Source organism: Micropterus dolomieu, linkage group LG22 (genome assembly GCF_021292245.1).
Source record: "Micropterus dolomieu isolate WLL.071019.BEF.003 ecotype Adirondacks linkage group LG22, ASM2129224v1, whole genome shotgun sequence".
Taxonomy (NCBI): domain Eukaryota; kingdom Metazoa; phylum Chordata; class Actinopteri; order Centrarchiformes; family Centrarchidae; genus Micropterus; species Micropterus dolomieu.
The window spans coordinates 24,951,547-24,975,872 of record NC_060171.1 but is presented as its reverse complement, the minus strand read 5'-3'; the positions used below and the strand labels follow the sequence as shown (position 1 = coordinate 24,975,872).

The following is a 24,326-nucleotide window of genomic DNA, read 5'->3' as shown; positions in this document are numbered from 1 at the left end:
TTAAAAAGGACTTCACCGCAAGCAACCAGCTCTTCTTAAGTGCCCCTGAGCAAGACACTGCATCTTAATACAGGTGTGTTGCCTGGGCTTGTGCTCCTCCTGGCCTTCAGTTAAATTACCATGATGTTATGCTGTGGGAACAATAACTACAAAGTCTCACACCAACTGAGAAATACTCAGCGACTAACCTTGATGGTAACAGGTTGTTAAACAGGTAATGATAATAAAATACACCAGACAAAGTAGTGGTAAAATGTGTTTGAGCAGATAAAGGTTGCAACCTGACTGGACATACAACCTGAACAAAACCGGCACCTTAATAGGCTACAGGCTACCTGTGAAAGATAGTGATCCCTTCTTTCAGGCCAATGATGAATCTCCTGAGTACTTTCATTGGCTTTCACATGCAAAACTACTTAACAAAATACTTAAAAAGCCCCCTCCAGAACTCAATTGCCAAGCTTTCTATTTTGCTAATTAAGTTAACTCCCTTATAATAGTGAAATAGTCTACTATTACATTGGACCAGGCCTGAAAGTTATTTAACAGAAATCCAAGTTATATGAATACAGGATGCTTTGGTGAAACATGTGCTTATTTGCCTTGCAGTAAGAACCGACAGGTCATTTTTTACCGACGTTTTTTTTATTTTTTTTTATTTAACACACCGCATCACTGGTTTGTGCAGGTAGTGATGAACTATGGTTAGCCTGGTCCCAATTAGTCTCCCAGCGGCTCCAGCAAGCACATTTCCAAGCGAAACATTCACCCTCTCTTACCTTTGACCTGACTCTCGTACTCCGCGATGATTTCTTTATCCTTTTTGAACCTCGGCGTGGACATTTTCCCTCTCTTCTCGTGTCCGAAGCTCGCTGTAAACTTCTTGCAAAAACAGTTAGTCAACAAGCGGGATCCTACAGCAGGCGACGCATCCCACACAGGACGAGAAAATGAACGCGACGGAGAGAAGAGGCGCGAGACAAAATAACACTTTGAAAATGGTTTCCCTGCAACAAGCCCGACTTGGAGCAATGAAGAAAACGTTTAGTTCTTCATTGTTCCTCTCCCCTCTGGATAAGCGGTGGATATACAGCAGGGCCAATGCGCAACCCTGCTCCAACCAATGATTCCACTCAAGTACCAGAGCAGTCCGCGCGGCGCAACAGCGGTGCTGCTACCACAGAAGAAGAAGGAAAAACAATCACGCAACTTTCAGGGTCTCCGTGACGGCTTTTCACAGCTCCCTGTAACGTAGTGCCAACAACCCGTCCGGAGGGCTTTAAAGTCCTGAATTGTACGCGTGTGTGCCTTTTGGTTGTGTTTTCCAGTTTGGGACCCACACACACTTCCCCCCGCTTGTTCTCCCTCCAACTCCCAGCAGGCTCAGAGGCAAACAGGGCAGGCCGACTGCAGCACACGGCAGCTGGAGCCGGCAGCAGGGAGAGGACAGGAAAGAGAGGGAGGGATCTGCACACCCACATGCAGCTAGTGGACACCAGTGGACTCACACTCCTGCTCCCAAATCTGAAGGCTTATGCTATTTGTCCGTATTAGTCAGCTGTAGGAACGGAGTATGACAGCCAACGTGACTACAGGCTTCTGCAATTTATGCGTAATGGTTTTCCTTATACATGTAATGAAAACAATTATATGTCAGGTGTTTTCATTTCATAACAAGCACAATGGCTTTTACTTTTGCCCTCATTTAATCAAAAGACAGATCCAATGGATATCTATTTAAAATATACAGACATACAGTGCTGTACAAGATAGAAAAAAAGGTATATATAGGGGACCACGGCTGCAGGGCCCACATATTTCCTACAGCTAATATAGCTGTGGGCCCCTAAAGGTAATATATCATACATATATTTTATTGTTAAGAGCAAAACAAACTTTGAAGATAACACCATGCTTTCCCTCCATTATATTACAAAAATTAAGGTCAAGTTAAGTTTTTCCTCTTAACTTTAGTCTTTAAATTTCAACTGAGATCACTGTATCCACTAATAATCGACTGGTCCACAGCGCCACCTGCAGGGAAAGTAAAAGCACAAATTTCTCTTCAGGACAACACTCCAATTTATTTGATTGCACTTTCTTAAAAAAACATCCATGCAGCACTGTACTGAAATAAATATAACAAAGAAGAAATGTTTTTGTAATGTTTTGATGAAAAAAAAAGCAACACATGCCACAGCAACAACATCCATTTTCAAGTTGCTCACAATATAAAATAGCTCAATGTACCATTTTCAAACAGAACCTAAAAACACATGGTCTCATTCTACACCTAATGTTTAGTGTTCTAAAAAATCACAATATTAAGTGCATACAAACAGAGATATAAAACACAGTTAAATTAACATAAATGCTTTTAAATGCAAAGGCAGTTTATCATTTGGACATTCACCACTGTAAACATTTAGAGGATACATATACAGTAATGTCATGGGCCCTTTACTGACTAGTAATGGCAGCTTTACAACTTTACTACATACATAAATGATTTAACCCGCAAAGGAACATTACACTGAACATAATCAGGTACACTACACCAGTAGTATGTCACATTTCTCTACAAACCACCAAATAAATTTAATCAATACTGAATGTCTACCCCTGTGTATCCTTAATGGTTTGTGAATTTAGCACCGCAGTCAGCTGCTTTTGAAGAAAGACTCCTCGATGACCTCAGTAAACCTCTCCTTCATCTGCTGACGAAAGCTGGCGTACCACTCCAACAGCCTCCTCCTCCTATCCACCCTCTGCTCCTGGCTCATCCCTCTCTCCCTCTCCAAGATGGCAGGCAGTTCTTTCCAGTCACTGATGAAGATGAAGGGTGCTCCTGCAGCTTTGAGCAGCCGTAGTGGAGAGCTGGGCCCGGCCGCACAGGTCCCAGGCGTCAGTATATCTTCCACCACTGGCACTGAGCCATAAGAGCAGGCCTCGTAGATGCGGTAGCACTCTGTGTTGATCCCGACTGGGCAGAGAGTGAGCTCGCTCTGGGCCAAAGCTGCCTGATAGCGTCTCAGACTGTCTGCTGTCTCCTGAGGGAGCCACCTGAGGCAAGGAGGAAGGAAAGGATACTTAAGTCTACACTTTAAGCTGCTGTAATAAATTTATTAATTATAGATATCTTACGTTTACATGGCCAAACAAACATAAATGTAGCTAGGGCTTAACAATTGTTCAAAATTTTGCCGAAATCACAATAGGGCCTAATGCAATTTACAGATTGAAGGAGGCACAATATTTGTTAATGTGGTAGGTAATGTGTGTCAAAATACCATTTTAAATTTAATATTGACGTGCTGCAGAGATGTCCTGGCCTACACATCATATTCTAGAAACTTAAGAAAACATCTTTGTTTAGTATAGATCACTGCAAATATCACACCATAATTAATCTCAGTGTTTTTCAATTAAAATGAGAATAATTATGTAAAATATGATCATTACCCCTAGTAGCGTAAATCATATCACAATTGCAATATCAGTCAAAATGATCGCAATTAGATATTTTTTCAAATTCCGTCAGCCCTAAATGTAACTTCTGATAACACCAAAGTTCCTGACAATATCATCATTCAAGAAAAAAAAAGGATTTTTTTGTTTTTTTTTTGCAATTGCAGTCTGTCTTTAAACAATAATCACATGTACATATGTGCTTTGAAAGTGTTACTAGTCAAGGGAGTCCTTACTCCTGTCCCTACGAGCCATGAAGCGATCACTTCCTAACACAATTCCAATATAAGTGATGGGGGACAAAATGCAGTTCTCAGTCTGTGCAAAAATGTATTCTAAAGTTCAGCTGAGGCTAATATGAGGCTTCAGCAGTCTGACTTAGCAAATCAAGTGGGTATTTTCTAAAGCTTTTTAAGTAGATATTAAACACATAAGAATTTCACACTAGAAGTACTGTAGCTTTGAAAGCTGAACTTGTTTTGGACAGACAGAGGACTGTGTATTTTTAAAGTGTTAGATCCTCAACGACGTTAAATCAAATTGTTTTATCATAAATAATTAAATTATTTTCGATGTTAAAAAAAAGTACAATAGAGAAACAAAATATAAAAAGCTTTGCTCCTTCATATCAGTCCTAAACAATGGCTCTACAACTGAATAATGACTTACTTCTCCCTGGCAGTGGTGATGCATTCCTTATCCAGGCCAGATTGTTTCAGCACCTGCATGAGAGTTTCTCTGGAGGAATTTTTGTAAACAGTTCCTAGGAAATTGCAGAGGTATGGCCTGTTGGAAGTGATCAGTTGCGCATTAGGCCTGATCATAGGAAACTGCCTGTATCTGCAGAGACAAGAAAAACAGAGCAACATGTTAGATAATGTTATTCATTTAAAAAGACAACCTGCATTGTTTAATGTACTGATATTGAACACCAATGATGTACACATACACACGTAGGATTACTAAGAAATGACATACGTGGCGACACCAAGAGGCCACTGGAAGACATCCTTGTCGTTGACCCAGGGGCTGTCGTACACTAAAAAGAGCAGCTCCACAAAGCCACCATTTCTCTTTAAGTACGGGCCAATCCAGTTGTTGTTGCAGTGCTCATTGCCCAGCAGGACCACAGCCACATGTGACACCGTGTGGGACTGTACCAGAGCTTGGACATGCTCCAGCCACCGTGTGGAGTAAGAGACCTTCTGCTGCTCGCGGCCATTCAGAACCAGAACCAGGCTGTTCATTTCCAGAGGGACGTGACCCTGGACCACAGCAGGACCTGTGTAGAAACTGAGGATGGAGAGGCAAGAAACGGAAGGGAGGGAGGGAGGGAGAACAAGCCAATTTGTCCCAAAAGCACGCTATATGCTTGCGTTTGGCAGTTTTTCAGTGTCCCAACTTTGTTACCTGAAGTCAATCTTTCCTGACTGCAGCTCTCCCTCTCTCCATTGTGCTACCTTGTCAGTAGGGTTGAGGGGTCCTTCTAAAATATGTTCCCAAAGGTAGAGCCCTGAGGACAAAAGAGGGGTTCAATGCAATTTGCTACTATAGTTAAAATATCAATGCGTGCAATGGCATTACATTGTACCATTGCGAGGCTTCTGCAGCAGGGCATAAATCAGCTTTATGTAGTTTGTATCTACATCTGTATGTGCACATCAGGAGTATACAGTATACACAGTTACTGAACTTAATTGGGCCTCACTTTAACTTAATAAATAACTTAATAAATTTGGAAGCATGTAAAACATTTACATCACAGCAAGGGGAGGGGGAAAACTCAAGAAAAGGCTTATCATTATTGTTTATGACTAACAATCTTAACATTTGAAGCCTTATTTATTTTTCCAAATGGTAAACAGAATAATGTCATTTTCTTACAGGGACTGTCAAAGTTGTATCCCTCTCTCTAATGGAAGAAAGAGAATAATTTGTGATTTTGCTACAAATTAGATCAATTACAGAGATAATGAAAAATATGTCTGAGATGCAGTTTAATTTGGTGTTTGTTCTTCTCACATTTGCTCTTCTTTTGGTTGGCTTTCTTTACACTCTGTGCAACACCAATACGATTAATCAACTTGTGTATCTACTTTACTTTTGGACTTGACTTTTAGAAAAATCTTGATTCTGGACATTAAGACACTCAAGATTTCTTAAGATCGCTTAAGATTGATTACATTATTATTATGTTTTAATTTCAAAGATCAATTTTACTGTTTAAGCAAATGTAAAATACAATTTCCAATCTATTCTCCTTCCTCATCTATTGGTTCACCGTTCCCCTTCATCAGCAAAGTATCTTCCTTCCCTCTGCAATTACACTGCAAACCGTAATAACATCCAGATTCTCGATTATATTTAATACATCCTTTTAATTATTATTAATTAATGTATTACATTTATACATTGTGTTTAATTATCCAACTTCTCCATATATATCTGAATTTTAAAAAAGTATTTTGGTGGTAAGTTGTATGAGGTTTAACAATGACAGCCACGCTGCAACTCCTACTAACATATGACCAGAGCTGCCAGAATGCGCCACAGCATTTTTTCCTCAACCAGTTTTGCTTGCTGTTTTTCATCGCTCAAATACTCTGTAGTTATTTAAAGCGTTTACATTATATATTTTTATTATATAGTTGTATTCGTAGTTTTTATACATGAAACTCCGACTGCACTGTCCATTTCTTTTGTTGTATTGCCCAGTTCCTGCATTTCTTGCACCTCAGCTTCAGTACTAGTAAATGTGCACATGCAGATGGAGACTTTCCACTGTAAAGTATTACAATTATTGCAATTTCACGCCCAAACCACAACGCAGACCTTCTCTGCAGGCTGTGACAGATTAATTACATCTCATGTAAGAACATGACTTACCTATGGCAGCTTTCCCCCAGATCTGGACCCTGTATCTTTTCGGTTTGTTCTTGTCAATTCGACTCAGATGCTGTTTGAAGGCCTCCCTCTTTTTGTTCAGAGCAGAGTTGTACTCCACCTGTTCATCCTCCCACGGATTCCAGTCATCTGCTAAAAATGGAGCAGCACCGCCATCTCTGACACCACCTACAGAACACACAATTTCATTCATCTCACGGGGTATGCATTTTGTTTATTTAGCATAAGAAAGAAATTGGTTTCTAGATGTCAATTTATAAAAATTGTATGTAGGGGCTAGACAACGGCTGTGCTAAGTGAAGTTACCCGAGATTGCTCCCGTCTCTTTCTTCACCACCCTGTGAACGCGAGAGATTACTTTAGTGCTGAAGAAGACATTGTATGCAGCGTAGAGGGAAAATGCCACATATGCAAAAATAATTAGAAGAAATAGTTTTCTTTTTGGTATTTTCATGTTTCTTTTCTTTCTTTTTTCTCTGATGTTACCATTGTGTATTGTTAGCTAGTCTCCATTTTTTGTGAGAGGACCCTTGTTTACATCACGAGGACCCTTGGACACAGCTGACTTCGATAAATGCCTGTACCAAATTCGCCGTTATTTTATTCTTAGTATGGTTTCTACCATTTTGGATCAACAAATCTCCATATGTCAACACTGAATATATAATATTTAATTGCAGTATTAATGAATAACTTTAGAGTTATAAAATAACGAGATATATTAGAAAAAACGAAAGGGGCACTTCGGTCACACCTCAAGTAATGCGGAACGTTGTAAAGGCAGAGTGGGTGGCTGCTAATACAGATTAGAAAGGTGCACTCAACATTTGTAAAGGCAAGGTCGTGTCGTGTCCGCAGTTGCGGGGTGTACTACTTTGGGCAAAATGATGTCCATAGCCGCTCGTCCCGGGGTTCTTTCCCCGTACTTGCAGGCAACAAAACACACAGTTAAAAGCCTGGCGTTCCCCGGAGTTAAGGAGTTGCTGCCTGCTGCTGGTAAGGCCGAAGACGGGCGTGTGGCTAGTAACGTTGGCCAGAGCTGGTAGTGGTATTGAGATGCGTGATGTAACGATACAACTTAACATATGGACATCGTACTGATTAGTTAATATTTCTATATTAGACAACGTCTAAATGTGATGTATCTTTGTTTTGATGTCAACAACAACAACTTGCTGTAGCAGGAAGTAACGTTAGCTAATGTGGATGTCACTGAAATCTGTGACCTGACCTGACAGGGTCATCAATAAGAACAGGTTGACCAAATATAGACTAGTGAGATGAATGTAATCCTGGTTAAAACAGGTTTGTGCTGACATGCTAATACAGGTGAAATGCTCATTTAGGTAAAAGAATACGTTGTATTGCTGGTTATAGAGTAGAAGACAACACTCAAAGAGTTCCTATGATGATTGACTGAACTGTGTCTCGCGTGCTAAAAGTAAACTTATCCAATTTCCACGGTCACATGAATGCACCAAAAATCATTTAGTGTGCATTTTTGATCATTATTAAAACTACTATTAATTAACATTTTAAGGAAGAAATGTGGTGATTGAAATACTGAATAATAATGACAATGACAGGCAAGCATTATTTTTAAATGTTTTTGTAAGATATTTATAGCTTATAATAAAATTAGCCCATCTGCTTATTTTGTCTTTAAAAATGCATCATGTGTCTAATTCACAGCTCCTGCAGGAATCCGTCTTGCCCACACAGATATTAAGATTCCTGACTTTACAGACTACCGCCGCCCCGAGGTCACCGACCCCAACAAGTCCTCCCAGGAGAGCAGTGAGGCAAGAAGGGTGTTCTCTTACCTTGTCACAGGTGCAAGCTCTGTGGTTGGCGTCTACGCAGCCAAGACAGTGGTCAGCCAGTTTGTCTCCTCAATGAGTGCATCAGCAGATGTCCTGGCCTTATCTAAGATTGAGATCAAGCTCGCTGACATCCCTGAAGGCAAAAACATGACCTTCAAGTGGAGAGGAAAGCCCCTGTTTGTCCGTCACCGCACAGAGAAGGAAATCGCCACAGAGGCGTCTGTGAATTTGGGGGAGCTCCGTGATCCCCAGCATGACAAGGACAGAGTCATTGACCCCAACTGGGTCATCGTCCTTGGTGTTTGCACCCATCTGGGTTGTGTGCCCATTGCAAACGCCGGAGAATATGGAGGCTACTACTGTCCTTGCCATGGCTCCCACTATGATGCTTCAGGAAGAATAAGAAAGGGACCTGCTCCTCTTAACCTGGAGGTTCCCTACTATGAATTCCACGATGACATTGTCATTGTGGGATAAATACGAGGGACTCTGTCTCAGTTCCTCTCTGTAATATGTATTTTTAGATGGCTCTGTGTGAGAGTAGCGGGTGACATAAAATATGTATATCTACTAATAAAGACACATTTCCAACTGTATGATTTAGTCATTGCACCTCTTCACTCTCAAAATGATTGTTCTGCATCATTTAGCTCTTCTTTGATTCACTGCAAATTTCCACTGGGATTCAGAGTACTTAATAGATGTCATTCCACACTACTTTGAACATTTGCTATTTTGCAAATAACATTATGTAAAACAAAAAGTTACAAAGTGGAAAGGGAAGCAAAATAAAACAGACAAAATTTGAGGGCAGAAAATGCATAGAAACACTATATGAAAGGTGGAACCAAAAATGCAAAATGAATCCACAACCGCAAAAGGTTAATGAAACACAATTTTACATAAAGGCTTAATTTGGGCTTTGGAAAAATGACATTTGTGTCACTAGCTTGAGTTCTACTTTGTACTTAAGAGGACCTATAGTCTCACTAATTGCAAAAGCAAGGATTACTTTTTTAACATTAGACAGTGACTTTTTGTTTTTCTACCTTTTTGTTTAGAGGGCAGTTGCAGCTTGTTCTATGGTTACATAAAGTTGAGCTGACCCATGATGCGAGATGTAATCTGATTCAGGAATGTGTCAGTGTGTCAAAAGACTGGAAGGAAGTCTAGAGATCAGATAAGTTGACAATTTTATACGAGTAATGGCAGCAGCAAGGAGCGTCTCAACAGTGCCAAGTAACATAAAGCACAACTGTTTTACGGTGTAATTTAATCCCATGGAACAAAGTGTACTATGTAAAACTGTATGAACCAGTGAAACAAACATTTGTTTTTATTGATGAAAAATCATTTAAAGCAATGAAGAGTTTGAATTGACTCAGTGATAGCAATACAATATACCGTACACAGATGCAAAATTGATAAATTCACATCAAATCAAAATATTCCACACTGTACAGTTGCTTCTTATTTAGAGCATAATTCTTTGTATGTAAATATTTAAATAATATTGAAAACTACTTTGTTGTAGCTAAACCACTCAGTCAGACTTTAATTCAGAGTAACTTTTGACGCAGTGATTGTAAGTGCCATTAAAGGCTAAATGAATAAATAATTCCATCAACTGATAAATGCACTTCCCATAATAAAAATTAAATAAATTAATCCAGTTATAGCTGTTTAAATTCACAATAATGTGCTAACCTCATATTAACCAGAGGTTACCAGGACTGTGATGGTGTCAGTGCCATTTTGAGTCTCTCCAGTTTCATAAAAACTGTTCCCATTCTTGTTAAGGACTCCATCTTCCTGAGCATGTGGGGCCCTGAGTCAGATTATCCGCAAACACTAATCCACATAGTGCACCTCTGCCTGGAGCTCCTTGGTGATATACCCGAGAAGGGCACCCGTAAGCTGCTGCTTCAGAGTAGCGTTGCCCATTACTAGAGCAGTCAGCTGGGCCAAATCTGTCCACTGAATTTCTCCCAGGATGGCCATGAGATCCTCATAAAGCTTCTGCTGCTGCTGAGGAGTGAGCTCCATTATGATCTGAGGCAGGGGTTTGAATTGTCCGCTGGTCAGCCAGCAGCCCAGAAGGCCTCCAACTGCACCGCCTGCAGGGGAAAAGGGTTTCAAACTTGTGAAATTTAGCAACAGTATTGATCAGTTCAACTAATATTTGTTTGCAATAAAGCTTTTAACTCTGTGAATATATTATATACGAGGTGTGTTTCAGTATACCAGTAGTGACAAACGAGTAGAGGTGGTTGTACATTTTTTTCTACAGGTTAGAGAAACTGTTTCCACTTACCAACTGCAATACCAAGGGGACCCCCGACCAATCCTCCAGCAAAGGCCAGTCCCCCAGCTGCTGCTGCTCCCTTCCCTGAGCCTTTCACTGTGGTCTGGATCTGCTGATTGGCAGATAACTCACAACACAGCTTCATGACATCATTAACCCGATGACACATACTGTGGATCAGATGTGTCATTTTAGGAGACATGACAGAAATGTGAACTCTAAGCTATGTAGCAATCTAACAATAAGCATATTTTAGAATAATAACAAATCAGGGAAATAGCCAGTCAGCTAAAATACTTCAGTATTTGTTGGTATTAACTATTCCCAAATGAACAATTTACATCAGACACAGTCTCAAAAGACACTTTACTAAACATGGCCCTGCATTTGCTGAATATCGTGGCACTCGTATTCTAATGTAACGTTCATTATCCACAGATACCAGTGAGATAAGTTAGTAATAATAATCCTGATTACATCAGACAGCATCATAAGGCATAACATTAGGCTAACGTTACAGGGTGGCATCCATAGAGCTCGCTGTGACCACAGGACACGTTATTAACATACCTTGCTGCCTAACGAAATCCTCATCAAGTTGTGTTGGGCTGATTCTTGTAATGTTACTATGATTCCAAGTTATTCTCAGCATCAGCCGGTTACGCTTGATTTCTGAGCTTGTATGATTCTGACCGCAATGCTTGATGGGAGCAACAACATTGCTGCATTCAGGGACATCCGACCAATCCCGAATTTCCCAGCTTGTTCAACAAAACAACGATTATGTGTATACATACACTACATGGACAAAAGTACATTGATTTTATAGCGTCCCGTTCTATATTCGTAGGCATTGATATGGAGTTGGTCCCACCTCTGCAGCTATAAGAGCTTCTACTCTTCTGGGAAGGAGATTTTGGATTTGTTTGTGGGATTTTTGCCCATTCATCCAGAAGAGCATTTGTGAGGTCAGACACTGATGTTGGACGAGAGGGTCTGGCTCACCGTCTCCGTTCTAGTACATCCCAAAGGTGTTGGATAGGGTTGAGGTCAGGGCTCTGTGAGTCAAGTTCTTCCACACCAAACTGGGAAAAAAATTTCTTTATGGAGCTGGCTTTGTGCACGGGGACATCTTATTATTGAAACAGGAAAAGGCCAAACACAAACTGAAGAACTTTTTTCTGCTGTAGCATAAAGATTTCCCTTAGCAAAAAATACACCATAACAAATATGCCCCTCCAAAAAGTATTGGGACAGGAGTATCCAAGTACTTTTGTACATATAGTGTATATAGCATATCTTAATCCATTAATAATAGTTTAATTGGGGTTTGCCTTATACACATTAACAACACATTAAATTGATGATCGAAACATACTTACATCAAATATATTAAATGAATGTGTAATGTGTGGGGGAAATCGCATACCCCTTAAATTATTCCTTTTTCAAATTAACATATTTTAAAGGTGTATAGTTTTGCCTTTTCAGATGAATGGATAAATTGAGGCACCTCTGGCTACCATACCAAACATAACAGCCTTTAGAAATATACAGTACATTTCGCCTCACTAAAACGCACATAGTCTACCTTGATTATACCGCCACCTGATGGTGGACATGTGTTTTTTTTTTTGCGCCCCCTTGGTCTTGGACCGCTAATTATGGATTATTTGTTTTTAAAGGATTTTTGAATCTCGTTTCACAGTGCATATTTTTCCTTTACTATTATAACTGGTAGTACTGATATCTCCGATAGTATGTAAATGCAACAAAAACAGCCAATGAGCGTCTAACAAGAAGGGGGCTGGAACCATGGGTGGATGAATTTTCTGAAACCAAACTTGTTCATAACAACTACCATGTCTGGGCTCATTCATCTCTACTAAAAGCTTTGCGGGCTATTATATCTACATATGTGTGTTTAAATATTTTCTGTAACTACGATGTTTGTGCAGCTGCAGGAATCACCATGACATGTGGAGGAGGGAACTCACTGCCACTTTTCTAATAGAAAGGCCTACATCTCTGGAAATGGTCGCGCTTGTTACTGTAGCACCGCGTTGGTCGGTGCAGCAGGATTTTGTCGACTGTTTACATTCGTGCAATTGTCCACATTTACCCAGAGTACACCGGGAGACACAGAGGCACAGCTGCTTCAAGTTGGCTTCATGTGGCTGAAAAACGGAAACTACAATGTTTTTATCTTCAAAATAAAAATATGAATTGGGACGTGTAAGTAGGGCGTAACTGTGCTGCTGTTGACAGTTGTATTGGTTATGCTGCATATTAACAATTTACACACATAAAACTGTGATCACTTTACAAAACACAATACATTATTGTAAATTAAAGTATATTGATGACTTAAAATGAACTCCACTTTTACCAAATTTAAATGTTGCCCATGCAGCATTTAAGGCATGAATAATAAGAATTGAATGCTGCAAAACAATAGTAAACATAATAAAACAGACATTATTTAACACCGACCATTCTGCATGATGTGTATTTTTACTTTTGACATTATTAGTACGTTTTACTGAAAATGCTTGAGTAGGCTACCTTTACTCAAGTAGGCCTAGTTGATTGCGAATCTGGTAAAGCTGGCAACTGCCCACAGTTCATAGACTCGTAGGGACCACAAATGTCCCAAGCTCACGTTGTGGCACTTGCTTTGTGGAATTTTACTTATATGTAATTTTGAAAAGGGGCTTATGGTGGGCCCTGCTTCATTACCTGATCGTGATATTCTGGCTTGAAGAGGGACCCTGTGTCAAAATATAGTATAAAAACACTGTTCGCATACTGTATCTGTACACACTGCACAGAGAGAGGGAGGAACGGGGTTGGTAGGACCCATTAATGTCCCGGGGCCCCCAAGAATGCAGATGTTTTACTTGTAAAGTAGTTCTAAAATGTGGTATTTTTTGTTAATTTACCAATTAAATGACACGTGTTATATCACTAGGTGTTTTCTTTAGTTTATGTTCGTTTTACTACAATGAAAATAATACTGATGCTAAAAAAGCGACTTACCAATGAGGTCTTTTAATTTGAAAATCATAACCAGAAGTTCCGTTGTAATTGCTGGTGTCTTGACGTCGGACCGAGGTGCACGTAGTCGCAGCGAGAACGTCGTGGAATATTTTCTCATCTTGGGAATATTAACACCGTGGATATTTTTGGAAATCATGCAGAAATCTTGAAATGAGAGTGTGAGATGAGATCACTATCGAGAGTGAGGATAACTATCACCGCCCCATTGATGAATACGAGCAGAACGGCTCTCAGGAGTAGCTGCTGCTGCATCCATAAACACTTCTTTAGGACTCACAACAACCCCTGAGCTTTGTTTTGGGGTCACAAAACAACACATTTTACTGTTGTGCACGTGGGTTGATAATGGCTGAAAAGGTTAAAATGAATATAGACCATCTCGGTGGAGTTGCCAGGCTCCGAGAAGAGCACAAGAAGGTAATTTAAGCAGCTGACATGAAAAACGTTGCTGGGGCTAGTAACTGACGTCTAACGTTAGCCAAACCACAGCCAGCTACTGGCCACGCGGTGGACCAGCAAGGGTGTTTTCTAACCACGAGTGGATCTGCTGAAGTGCTTTTTACATTAAATATATACGTTTGAGCTCACACTATTTGTACAAACTTATTACGCGACATTGCTAAGTTGTTTTGACTGTCCGCTTTCGAGAAGCTTCCTCCCCTGCAGCCGCTCGCGTGTTCAAGTTCTTGTAAAGCAAATGTTGCCTTGAGGTGTGTGTCGTTTCTTTGCACTTCTGCACTGCGTGTTCTGCTAGTATGTGCTACTTTACATTTTTATTAATTGACGGATCAGCTAACGTTAGTCAATTAGCTAGCAAAAAAAAGTCAACGCCAAACCCACTCGCGCAGACATTCAGTCAGGAACACAGCAATACGAGCTTTCACTTTTGCATTTGATTAACGTTACAAGGATTAAGCTGAGAAAGTTGACAATGTAATCAGACTAGGCTTTGTTCCTCTAGCACATCCTCTTTCCGTTCAGTTTTCAGATTATTTGTTATTGAAAGTACGCCAGTGTTTCTCATTGTGTGTGGGGGACTTCATGAAGACTGCAACAAACTTTGCACCCCCATGTCTTCCTCTTCTGCTTCCTTGGTCTTGTTGGGTATTATGGCTGTTTGTTTTTCCTGTTTGTTTTCACGCCATTAAATCCGCTACACAAGACTGTGTAGGCCTAAATTACATAGATTTTCAATGTGATTCATATTGAAATAATTTGTCCTGAAACAGGTGGTGGAAGACTGTGAAAGTCGGATCCAGCACTGGTAAGCACAAACTATTTCAACAGTTGAATAGTGATGATAGCCTTCTTTTGTTGTTTTTGCTTGCTTTTGGGTACACTATGAAAAGCATACATCTGTGAAAGGTCATTCAAAAGCTCAATATTATTCTTAGTGTTAAAGGCAAGTCCAATTCTACACAACTCTCCATAGGTCACAGCCAATATGGATTTTATGGCTCTCTACTTGCTTGTCTCCAAGTGATGCAATTCTACGAATACAACCAATTTGGAAATTAAATTAATTTATATTTCACTAGAAATAGTGCTACTGTCATTATCCAGTCTCACTTCTATCAGTGAAGTTTGTGTGAAGTTTTGACTCAATTGGTAATAGCGCTATGTAAGAGCTGCATATTTTATTTATAATAATAACCTCGAGTTTAGCTTCCACATTTAATCAAGCATGATTCTGTTCAGAGTGGTGGCTCTGGTCAAAATCAACAAATTAGATACTCCCTAGCCAATCAGAGGCATTTGTTTCAAGCACACAGTAATTAGCTTGTTTATTCCTGCCTCCCAAACAGTTGCAAGAAAGAGCATTTTCAGTTGTCAGCCAACGCTAACACAGTGGCTTTCAGTTATTATGTCTGATTGTCTAGTGAAATGTTGGATGGGCCAAAGACAATTTCCCACCTTTTTGTGGACAATGAAGTTGTATTCCACTCCATTCGACCTCTGGTCAGATTCAAGTTGGGCAGGAGCTATGGTGGGGAGTTGCATGATCAAACTCAGTGTACCAACAGATCTTTCGACACAGTAGGAAAAGAACAGGTGTTAATAATACCATTAACAAAGGCTCTGTTATATTTAGGTGTTACTGTTAGTAAGCCATGACATTAAGCCAGCATGCAAATTTCAATGACTCCGAAACCAAAGCAGATAAATGGAATTCAGTCATTAGTAATTTTATTATTTTCTCTAGATTTTCATTTTTACTGATTGCAGGCAGTGAGCTACCATCAGTATAAGAATGAAGGGCAAATGCCTGTTACTTAAAGAACAATAAATTCCTTCTTCAGAGATAAGTAGGAAGAAAAAAACAATCATGCCGCTTCAGACTGTTGCAGCATGCTTGGATAGCAACACCCAGACCATATACAAAAATGTCCATGCTGTTGTCACATTGCGTCTCATGACACCAAAGTCGGAAGAACGACTTCCCAACTCGGGAAATGCAACCATCCGAGGAGCGTGTGAAAACTGCGTGTGAGTGTGCAGTCTGTGCCTGATATCGCTCCTGTTAGTTTTGTTGGACAAATTACACTTTGATCATTCTTATTGTTACATTGAGTCCTGTGACCTCAAGTAATTCCCAACTCAGTTCTGCCCACCTTTAATCCAATCAGAGGACTCATAAGCCCCTTTATACAGGGAACATAAGTGGTGGCTTTTAAGTAGAAAAAAAAAAAAGAGAAACAAACCACCATAGAATTGTTTGTGACTTTGAGCGTTGTGAGGCCAGACAGGTATAGCACATTTGGACAAACCAGGTCACTGAAACAAGTGCAAAAAATGTACAAAGTTGAGCTGTGCACTCTTTTATGCTTATGTCAAGCATATGCAACCACTTTAAGTCAGCTATCTGAAAATGCTGTATCCATTGCACAATTCTCTTCTTCGTACTGGTGTAGTTTTGGTTAATTAGGTAACGTCATGTAAACAGTCTCCAAAAAACAGTTTGGTGTTAAGGGACTGTTTTCCTTTTTTACTAAAAACTACTTGAATTCATGATAAGTTGTATTAAAGTTTTAGTCCCAGAGGTTTGAGCTGACGAGGAAACAATAGACTATTCCATAACTATAGGCAGTGAGGAAAGTCTAAGAGATAAAGTCATCTGTACCACCCCCCTCCATCTCCATTTTTCCCCTGACAGGGAAACAGGCACTTCCTCATTATTCTATTACTCTACGCTCGCTTCCCATTGTTGTGTATAACATCCACAAATAAACCAAACAAATCAATTTGGACAACAATGGCTTCAGAGGAGAGTCGTGGCTTCACATGAGAACAACATTTATTTCAGTAGTTGTTGGCCTAATATTGTCGTAAATCCATGCTTTTGCAGGAAGAAAGTGTTAGGTGACTATGAAGCCCTGAATGATCGCCTTGAAACTCTTCCAGATCAACTCTCATATGACATCATGGTGAGTGTTAACCCTATTTAAAATACACAGGAAAGAGCACACACACAGTCACAGAGCGTGTGCACTGTGGGTTAGTTTTAAGATGAATTCTTGTTGCAAATGGCAAATTTACCTTTAACCAGTGCGTGATATTCTTAACTTTGCGGAAGCTGGCTCTATATATGTACGGTATATATATTTACTACTGTCAGTGAAAGTTTTATTTCTTCTTTTCTCCTACTCTCATGTCCACATTCTGCCACCTGCTTTGTGTCAACGGTTTCTCTTTTGTTCTGCTCTCTTTCCATCCGCTGTGCTATATACAGGTGCCGTTTGGCCCTTTGGCCTTCATGCCTGGGAAGCTGGTGCACACCAACGAGGTCACAGCGTTGCTCGGTGACAACTGGTTCGCCAAGTGCTCTGCCAAGCAGGCCCAGAAAGTTGTCGACCACAGGATGAAATGTGAGTGTGTTTTAGAAAAGACTGTTAGTTGTCTTCTCTTAAAAAGACTAAATTGGTCTCATTTTAATGAAATGAATCAACACTGCCCTCCTTTATCCAGCAGAGGGTGTTGCTGCATTAGGTCTTGACAGCTTGGCTGAACACTGAAGAATCACAAACAGAGACAAACTTACTTTTAGCTGAGCCGTTATTTACCATAAAATGCTGGGAGAAACTTTCGAGATACTTGTGGAGTATTTTAGGGATATGTTTAGTGAACTGTAATGCTGCTTCTAAAAACTGTACTGAAATCTTGGCAAATGCATGATTTTTGACTTACCCAGGGTACTTTAATTTCACATGTGGTTAAAGGGTTTGAAGCTGCAAGGCACATTTGCAGCACTTATTCGCTTTTGCATTCACACGTTACAGGTTCGCCGTTGTCACTGCGTCTGTTATAAATCTTGTGATAGCATTTTTATGCTTTTGTTCTCTCCTGCGGTCAAATCAAGTCCTGTAAATGCAACATTATTGTTTGATCGAGTGCAAGAAATCTTTGAAGAAAGAAAAGAGTTTTGTGCTAGTTCTAATACGGGTTATGCACGTTGCCTGTGTTTCCCCACTGCTCATTCTAGGCCTGAAAATCTCATATTAAGTCAAATGGGTCCAAGTAACGATCTTTGATGTGAACATTATTAGAGTGTTTAGTGAAGCAGAAATGTGATGCCACAGCCCATCCGCAGCCACCACCACCCTCCCCCCATCTCCTGACACTGCCCACCCCGCTATTACAGAGCTAAGTGCTGTAATACAAACATAGCTAGCTGAAATGTGTCAGACAGTGGCTGAGTTGTCAGGCCTTCTGTGTTTGACCTTTCCTCACTTCCAGTTGATGCACTGACTGGAGGGGCTCCCAATCGCCATGGAAACAAGGGCCCTCTGCTGCTATTAGTAAAAGGGCTTAATTGTTGTCAAGATTTAATGATCCGGAGTAGTATTCAGGGCAGAAGATATTATGAACTGTTTGTGTCATCATTTTTCAATTTTTCTCCCCCCAAGTTGTTCAGGATTTTTAACTCTTTAGCAGGTGGCTGTCATTGTTATATTCAATGTTTTATTTAAATCAGCCTGCAGCCAGTTTTTTGCACATTGTGTTTTGTCAGTCTCCCTCCAGCTATCTGAATGCACATTTTGATGGTGATGTACCGTTTTTTCTGCAGATGTGAAGAATGAAATAGATGATCTGTCGAAGACGATGAAAAACTTTGAAGCCAGAGTTGGCTTTGCGAAGGATTTGGAAACCATCTCGGCTGTATGTTGCATTACTACAAGTCGCCATAAGATATTGTGTAAGACATAAATGGGGACAGATGTATTGACCTTTTTTCTTCTTTAGAGTAAAAGGGACTACGTTGACATTAGAGAAGATGTCGGAAACAATGATGCTGTTGTCAGCAAAGGTATCTTCATCAGCCTTTCCCCAGCCCTCATTTTATTGGTACATCTTGGCTTATGAGAAAACAAAGAAAGTATTTTAACCAGCTGATTAATTGTGCACCAAACCTCACATCGGCTTTAACAGGAAAGCAAAGAATAGCTCACAAACCAAACTCTAAGCCTAAGTCAGATGGCATGTTGGATCTAAAAGAGGAGGATGAGGAGACTGAAGGAGAGGGCAGAGATGGAGGGAGCCGAAAAGGCGTCGTGACAGAGGAGGACTTGTGGGCTCGATTGGATGAACTCGAGAAACTGGAGGAGCTACAAGATGAGCAGGAAAGGTAGATGAACGCGCTCAGGGTGTTTTCTTAGTAGCCTTATTTTATATTGCACATTTGTAAAAATGTGAACGTCTCTCGGAAATGTTTCTCTCCAGATTGTCTGATAATGCAGACATGAATGGTGAGGACACATCATCCTTATCCTCAGAAGAGGAGAAGGAAGGAGATGCTGCGCCTCCGGTAAATGGGCCAAGTCTGAAGCCCAGCTGGACCTCCGTGTCTCACAGCAAAGCACCACTCAGCGTAGACCGAGAGGAAGAAGACGACGAGGAAGGCAGCTGTTTGCCTACCATCTTTTTCTCTCACACGGTCGAACCCAAGAAGGTCAGTGTGATAAATGTTATGTGTAAAGTGATTTTTTTTATTTTATTTTTTGCCAATTCTTCAGTTTAATTCTGTTTCAGCGACTTCCTCTTTACCCTGTCTCTGTCTTTTGCTTTAGGTGAGGATAAACACAGGAAAAAACACCACACTGAAGTTCAGTGAAAGGAAAGAGCAGAAGGAGCAGAAGAGGAAAAAGAAGAACGGACACTCCCATCACGAACTTCACAAAATCACAACGCCAGCGGACATTTATAGGTAAAAACACAGTAAACCAAATTTATTGAATTGGAGACTAAATTTAGGACAGATTTACAGGTATGAGTTGGGTTTACAGGTTCCTCTCCTCTGATTAGTGAAGCTAGTCTGTTTTTTGTTTTGTTGTTGTTGTGTTTTCAGGTTGTTTGTGGATGTGAAGAACGGGGAACTCATCCCCAGAAAGTCCATCCTGAAGTCACGCAGCCGAGAGAACAGTGTGTGCAGCGACACGAGCGAAAGCAGCGCGGCCGACTTCGAAGAGCGGCGGATGATTGGCCGCAGCTTCAGCCACGACGAGGCAACGCACAGCGACACCAGTGACGGCATCACGGAGGAGGACAGTCCCACAGTGGTCCCACTGCACCCCGCCAGCCGATTTGAGGTAAACAACATGTCAGCTCTGGTTTTACTTCTCACTGTATAGTATTTAATCTCAATTACAGTGTGAAGGAATCTCTAATATACCTATGTTATGAAACGGTTTATGAAAATGACACCTTTGAGCCTCTGATCCCATAATGAGAACATATCAAAACTCCCACCGAAGCCTCTTTAAGTTTAAGTGGAAGCTGCATGTGGTCAAAACAATCATTAAATGTTAGTCACAAGAGGCAATCTGAACAGGAAAACACAGCATGGAAACTGTACAACCTCTTTTGGTTCCCTAAACCTTTCCCCTATGCCCAGTTTCAGTGAGATGAAAGTGATCAGTCATGAAATACCAGTTTGACACCTGTTTCTTTTCTCTCTGCTCCTCTTTCTCTCCCCTCCAGGCATTTTCAGGTACAGTAGTAGAAAAGGACCCGATGCCTTCAGCTGTCCCCCATCTGACCATCACTCCACCAGCTCTGCCGACTATACTGGAGAGGAAACAGGAGGAGGTGGTGCCTGACGGCGCCCTGCCCCAGCAAGCCCCGAAAAGAGTGTCGAAATTTAAAGCTGCCAGGCTGCAGCAGAACTGACTTTTGATGAGCAAATATCCATATTTCCATAACTTTGTTTGTTTTTTTTCTTTCTTCGACTGATGAACTAGACAAACCACCCTCTCCTTTCTTTCATGTGTCTTTCACTTCTAACCATAAAGGGTTTCTGTCATTGAGAGTGTTGAGTAGGAAAAAGCACAGTAGCAACGTTAACAAATAAGCCGTATGTGTAACACTGCTTTTTAACAAGCTCTAAACACTGGTAAACGCGGGATCTTTTTCTATCTGCTCCTCTAGTAGGGGGTTTGTTTAAACGGATTGTCTGTCATATGTTTACTTGTCATCTGCTTTTCTGCTGATTTAGGTAAGCCACTTAGGACGAGTTACCTTGTTGTTGATCATTAAACAGAATCAGGGGCCTGCTAGCTCTCATTTTACCTTCTCTTGATCTGCCTAATGAATGTATGTATTCCTTTGTGACAAGCTTTATGTAAAGACAAAAAAAGAATATTGATGGAAACTGAAAGGAAAATAAACGATTTTGGCTACAAGTCTTGTTTCCGCTTTCTTCCTTTTTAAAGAAAATATTTTCACGTTTATTTATGCTCTGTAACTGAATGTCTTAAGCAGAAACATTTTGGAAAGATTTTCTCAAACGATTGTTACACTGCATAGTAATGGTGTGTAATAGTAACACATTTTTGCTCCTGATACCTAGTGTAAATTGTTTGGATCTCTAAACAGCTATTACCAGATCCTGACTGAGTTAATATGGGCTTTTTATGAATTATTGTTACTCCTTGTAAATTTTCCTGTTGTGCATTAAAATTTGAAGACCTAAGTAAAGCACAATCTCTGCCACCAAACTTTATATGCGAGCAATAACATTTCATCAAAGCTGTAAGGCAAACTGAACACAAAATGCTATTTCCAGTTTGTAAAAGTACAATCAAATGGCAGCCTTCATGAGAGAGAGAGAGAGAGAGGAAAGTTCCAAGCCCATCACTCTGACAACAAATCAAATCTAGCATAGGCCCAATAGAAAATTGAACTGCTGACGACAAGAAGAAGGAGATTTAGATATTGAAGTCTGCAGTTAATTGATGCAGTCAGTGAACTCAGGAAAAGCATAGGATATAAATAATAAAATACAAATTTGAGATCTCAGGCGGCAGTGCAGCAACACTTAAAAAAACTACAGGCAAACATGATAATGAGTATATTGTGGCATGGTATGGTTTCACCTACAAGCAAGAGGAGTGGCACTCAATTTAGTAAAAACATGGTATCCCTTCTGCATTAAAGTTGCAAGGAAGAGAGAAGATTTTTCTTGCAGGACACTGAACTCCAACAGACAAAACACTACGCCAGGCCTATTAGTTGTATACGATGGAGCAACAAGTGGTGTACGGTTTGAACATAACAAGATTTTGAATATTGGAAAAATGTCAAGAGCAATGATGGAAGAAGTATTAAGATCCTTTACTTAAGTAGCAGTGCCAGTACAACAACATGTAATTACAATGTAATACTTCAGTAATTAAGTATTAGCAGCAAAATGTACTTCAAATTTAGGTATCAAAGGTAAAATGACTGATTATTAATGATTGATATATTAATATATATTACATTGTTATATTGTTAACACATATGCATCAATATATAAGTAAGTATCACTTTACAGTGGGTCGGCCCCCTCCAAAGGGTCACAAGATAAGTCTGAGGGCTCGTGAGATGATTAATAGGGGAGGAAAGAATAAAAACTAAAGCTCTGTCATGTAAATGTAGTGGAGAATATTTTACTCTGAAATGTAGTGGAGTAGAAGTTGCAGAAATTCAAATACTCCAGTTGTAATTACAAATAAGCACATGTAAAACACTAATTCGTTGTTAAGGAAGATTTTTCCTCAAAGTTGACTTTGGTGGTTTTAATTTATTAATTTTTATAGTTTATGGTTATGTTTTCCTGGCTGCTGAGAGTGTGGTATGACCTGTGAATATTTGGAGTTGCTTACCAGAATAATCATTTCCTGCCCAGATTAATATGTTTAGAACCAGAGGAAGACATTTTTTTTTCGTCAATAGTGAACTCTAGACTGAGCTGCATTGTTTGATGTAATTTAGATTTTTAGCGGGGCAACTCATACACACCACTGTACTTCATCTCCCCCACAAGCAGCTTTAATTAAAGCTGCAGCTTGTGAGTTGAAAGGCTATCACTCCCCTTTTAGTGAAATGGTGGGAGTGCAGGTCTCTGATAAGAAGCTTTTAAACAGGTCCTGAGGTGACTCTGCCCCCCCACCCCCACCCCCTCCCCCTCATCAGGATTATTTCTCCAAAATGAAAATCCAGGTAGCATGAGACAGATTAGGCAATGCTTAACATGCTAGAGTTGTGTTGGTGAGACACGGATCAATGGATTTATGTAGGTTAAGCTGTGAAGGTATATGCTGGAACACAGTAGAACTACATTGCAAAAAGAAATCTAGCATAGTAACGATGTAATGTTCTGGAACACACTTGAGATCTCCATTTCAGGGATTAAGAGGGATTTTAAGAGTTGATGAAGGATTCCAGCAGGTATTGTTTTCCAGACAGGTGCTCGGGCCTGAGAGGGGGAGAGGAAGCGTTGCACTTAGCTCCTAATGTCAGAGAAATGGATTAAATATTAAAAGATCCAGCCACAAAGTGTCTTGTAACTACATCGTATAGACTCACAGTACCTATAAGAGGAACTGTTTTTTTGTGTTTCTGCAAATGCACCTCAGTCGAAAATCACAGGAGAGAAACAAGTGTTCAGGTGATCCACAGCGATGTCACAGCTCTGCAGCTTCATGACACTTTGATCCTTGCACTGCTGTTTCCATCCTCAAAGTAATTCTGAGTAATTCTTCACCTCAGATAAATATCACTTTGATTTTTGTATATTTTGTATGTAAACTACAGCAAATCTACACCACAACATCAAAACCAAGGACCTGTTGCTGAGTTGGTGTCCTTTATGTTGTTGTTTTTGATTGTTTTTTTGCTTTATTTCTAAACTTCTGATTATGTCTAAGATGTTTTCAATACATTCACTTATTTGAAGTAAGAAAACTCTTCCTCACTTTCATGGAGAAAAATCTCCAGAGAAGGTCAGGAGGATGGATGGAAATGTGATAGATGTTACAAGCATCCAGTTAGGCTTCCTTAAAAGAGCCATTTGCCAACTAAAATGCTGAATCACACACTCTGGTTACTCTTCTTTTATACATTATGCCAACAAACAGCTAAGGGCACATAAAGCCCTTGCTGCAATACACACTGTACAGCCTGTGCAAAAAAAAAAAATCTGCATCATCTTTATGTCTATAAAGAGAGCAAGTTAAAAGATTATGCCGCCGTTACAGGAGAATCCATCATGGTTTCAAAGTTTTCAAATAATATAAATGTAGCCTACTACTCTTGCAGGTAATCACCTTAAACAAATGTGACATGCATAATACCACATAATACCTTCACATGCACGCATCTCAAAGGAAGGATTGATGAGGTCTGCGTGCCCTGAAGACGGCGGTGCACATTTTACGCACGGCGCCAGTCTGCTACACTTACACACCAGCGGCCAGATGAGGGAGACATACGGCTTCGGGACATGTCGA

At 40.2% G+C, this 24,326-nt stretch overlaps 5 protein-coding genes across 20 annotated transcripts in view; 2 read left to right on the top strand and 3 right to left on the bottom strand.

Moving 5' to 3' along the window:
* srgap1a (SLIT-ROBO Rho GTPase activating protein 1a) overlaps window positions 1-1,496 on the bottom strand; it is a 96,500-nt gene extending 95,004 nt beyond the window's left edge. For 7 of the 13 annotated variants that reach the window (XR_006822695.1, XR_006822696.1, XM_046036493.1 and 4 more), the window contains exon 1: window positions 780-1,495. Coding sequence is in view for 9 of the 13 variants with exons in the window: in XM_046036493.1 (XP_045892449.1) it covers window positions 780-843 (64 nt within the window). In the remaining 4 variants the exon portion in view is untranslated. Of the gene's footprint in view, window positions 1-779 lie in introns of all 13 variants that reach the window. The other 6 variants (XR_006822697.1, XM_046036496.1, XM_046036502.1 and 3 more) reach the window with 3 other exon arrangements.
* Window positions 1,497-2,058: 562 nt separating this feature from the next.
* On the bottom strand, window positions 2,059-6,886 carry rxylt1 (ribitol xylosyltransferase 1). The gene is made up of 6 exons (XM_046036503.1): window positions 6,679-6,886; window positions 6,355-6,540; window positions 4,879-4,981; window positions 4,447-4,761; window positions 4,138-4,308; window positions 2,059-3,063 (listed from the first exon to the last, which is right to left on the bottom strand). The coding sequence occupies exons 1-6, from the start codon at window positions 6,824-6,826 to the stop codon at window positions 2,661-2,663; spliced, it is 1,326 nt and encodes a 441-aa protein (XP_045892459.1). The 5' UTR covers window positions 6,827-6,886; the 3' UTR covers window positions 2,059-2,660.
* Window positions 6,887-7,169: 283 nt separating this feature from the next.
* LOC123961736 (cytochrome b-c1 complex subunit Rieske, mitochondrial-like) lies at window positions 7,170-8,791 on the top strand. The gene is made up of 2 exons (XM_046037367.1): window positions 7,170-7,368; window positions 8,065-8,791. The coding sequence occupies exons 1-2, from the start codon at window positions 7,257-7,259 to the stop codon at window positions 8,670-8,672; spliced, it is 720 nt and encodes a 239-aa protein (XP_045893323.1). The 5' UTR covers window positions 7,170-7,256; the 3' UTR covers window positions 8,673-8,791.
* Window positions 8,792-9,488: 697 nt separating this feature from the next.
* Window positions 9,489-14,218, bottom strand: zgc:112052 (protein C19orf12 homolog). 2 transcript variants are annotated; one of them, XM_046037369.1, is made up of 3 exons: window positions 13,540-14,218; window positions 10,510-10,670; window positions 9,489-10,312 (listed from the first exon to the last, which is right to left on the bottom strand). In XM_046037369.1, exons 2-3 carry the CDS (start codon window positions 10,667-10,669, stop codon window positions 10,047-10,049), a joined length of 426 nt encoding a protein of 141 aa, XP_045893325.1. In that variant the 5' UTR covers window position 10,670; window positions 13,540-14,218; the 3' UTR covers window positions 9,489-10,046. The 2 variants fall into 2 exon arrangements, with proteins under 2 accessions (XP_045893325.1, XP_045893324.1); XM_046037368.1 differs by lacking the exon at window positions 13,540-14,218 and adding an exon at window positions 11,071-11,226 and having other exon boundaries at window positions 9,490-10,312.
* uri1 (URI1 prefoldin like chaperone) lies at window positions 13,592-21,236 on the top strand. Of its 3 annotated transcripts, none has more exons than XM_046037364.1 (11): window positions 13,592-13,977; window positions 14,790-14,824; window positions 16,907-16,985; window positions 17,291-17,426; window positions 18,626-18,717; window positions 18,802-18,865; window positions 18,988-19,183; window positions 19,279-19,507; window positions 19,626-19,762; window positions 19,904-20,144; window positions 20,536-21,236. In XM_046037364.1, exons 1-11 carry the CDS (start codon window positions 13,906-13,908, stop codon window positions 20,722-20,724), a joined length of 1,470 nt encoding a protein of 489 aa, XP_045893320.1. In that variant the 5' UTR covers window positions 13,592-13,905; the 3' UTR covers window positions 20,725-21,236. The 3 variants fall into 3 exon arrangements, with proteins under 3 accessions (XP_045893320.1, XP_045893322.1, XP_045893321.1); XM_046037366.1 differs by lacking the exon at window positions 13,592-13,977 and adding an exon at window positions 14,040-14,270; XM_046037365.1 differs by lacking the exon at window positions 13,592-13,977 and adding an exon at window positions 14,345-14,664.
* Window positions 21,237-24,326: the final 3,090 nt, after the last annotated feature.

Bases quoted from the DNA above. Each gene is read 5' to 3' on its own strand.
- rxylt1 (XM_046036503.1), bottom strand. From the start codon at position 6,826: ATGAAAATACCAAAAAGAAAACTATTTCTTCTAATTATTTTTGCATAT. The intron at 4,762-4,878 runs GTAACAAAGTTG...CTCCATCCTCAG, and splicing joins TCAGGAAAGATTGACTTCAG to TTTCTACACAGGTCCTGCTG. The intron at 4,309-4,446 runs GTATGTCATTTC...TTGTCTCTGCAG, and splicing joins TGGCCTCTTGGTGTCGCCAC to ATACAGGCAGTTTCCTATGA.
- LOC123961736 (XM_046037367.1), top strand. From the start codon at position 7,257: ATGATGTCCATAGCCGCTCGTCCCGGGGTTCTTTCCCCGTACTTGCAG. The intron at 7,369-8,064 runs GTAAGGCCGAAG...TCTAATTCACAG, and splicing joins GGAGTTGCTGCCTGCTGCTG to CTCCTGCAGGAATCCGTCTT.
- zgc:112052 (XM_046037369.1), bottom strand. From the start codon at position 10,669: ATGTGTCATCGGGTTAATGATGTCATGAAGCTGTGTTGTGAGTTATCT. The intron at 10,313-10,509 runs GTAAGTGGAAAC...TTTCCCCTGCAG, and splicing joins TCCCCTTGGTATTGCAGTTG to GCGGTGCAGTTGGAGGCCTT.
- uri1 (XM_046037364.1), top strand. From the start codon at position 13,906: ATGGCTGAAAAGGTTAAAATGAATATAGACCATCTCGGTGGAGTTGCC. The intron at 18,866-18,987 runs GTATCTTCATCA...CGGCTTTAACAG, and splicing joins TGATGCTGTTGTCAGCAAAG to GAAAGCAAAGAATAGCTCAC. The intron at 19,184-19,278 runs GTAGATGAACGC...GTTTCTCTCCAG, and splicing joins CTACAAGATGAGCAGGAAAG to ATTGTCTGATAATGCAGACA.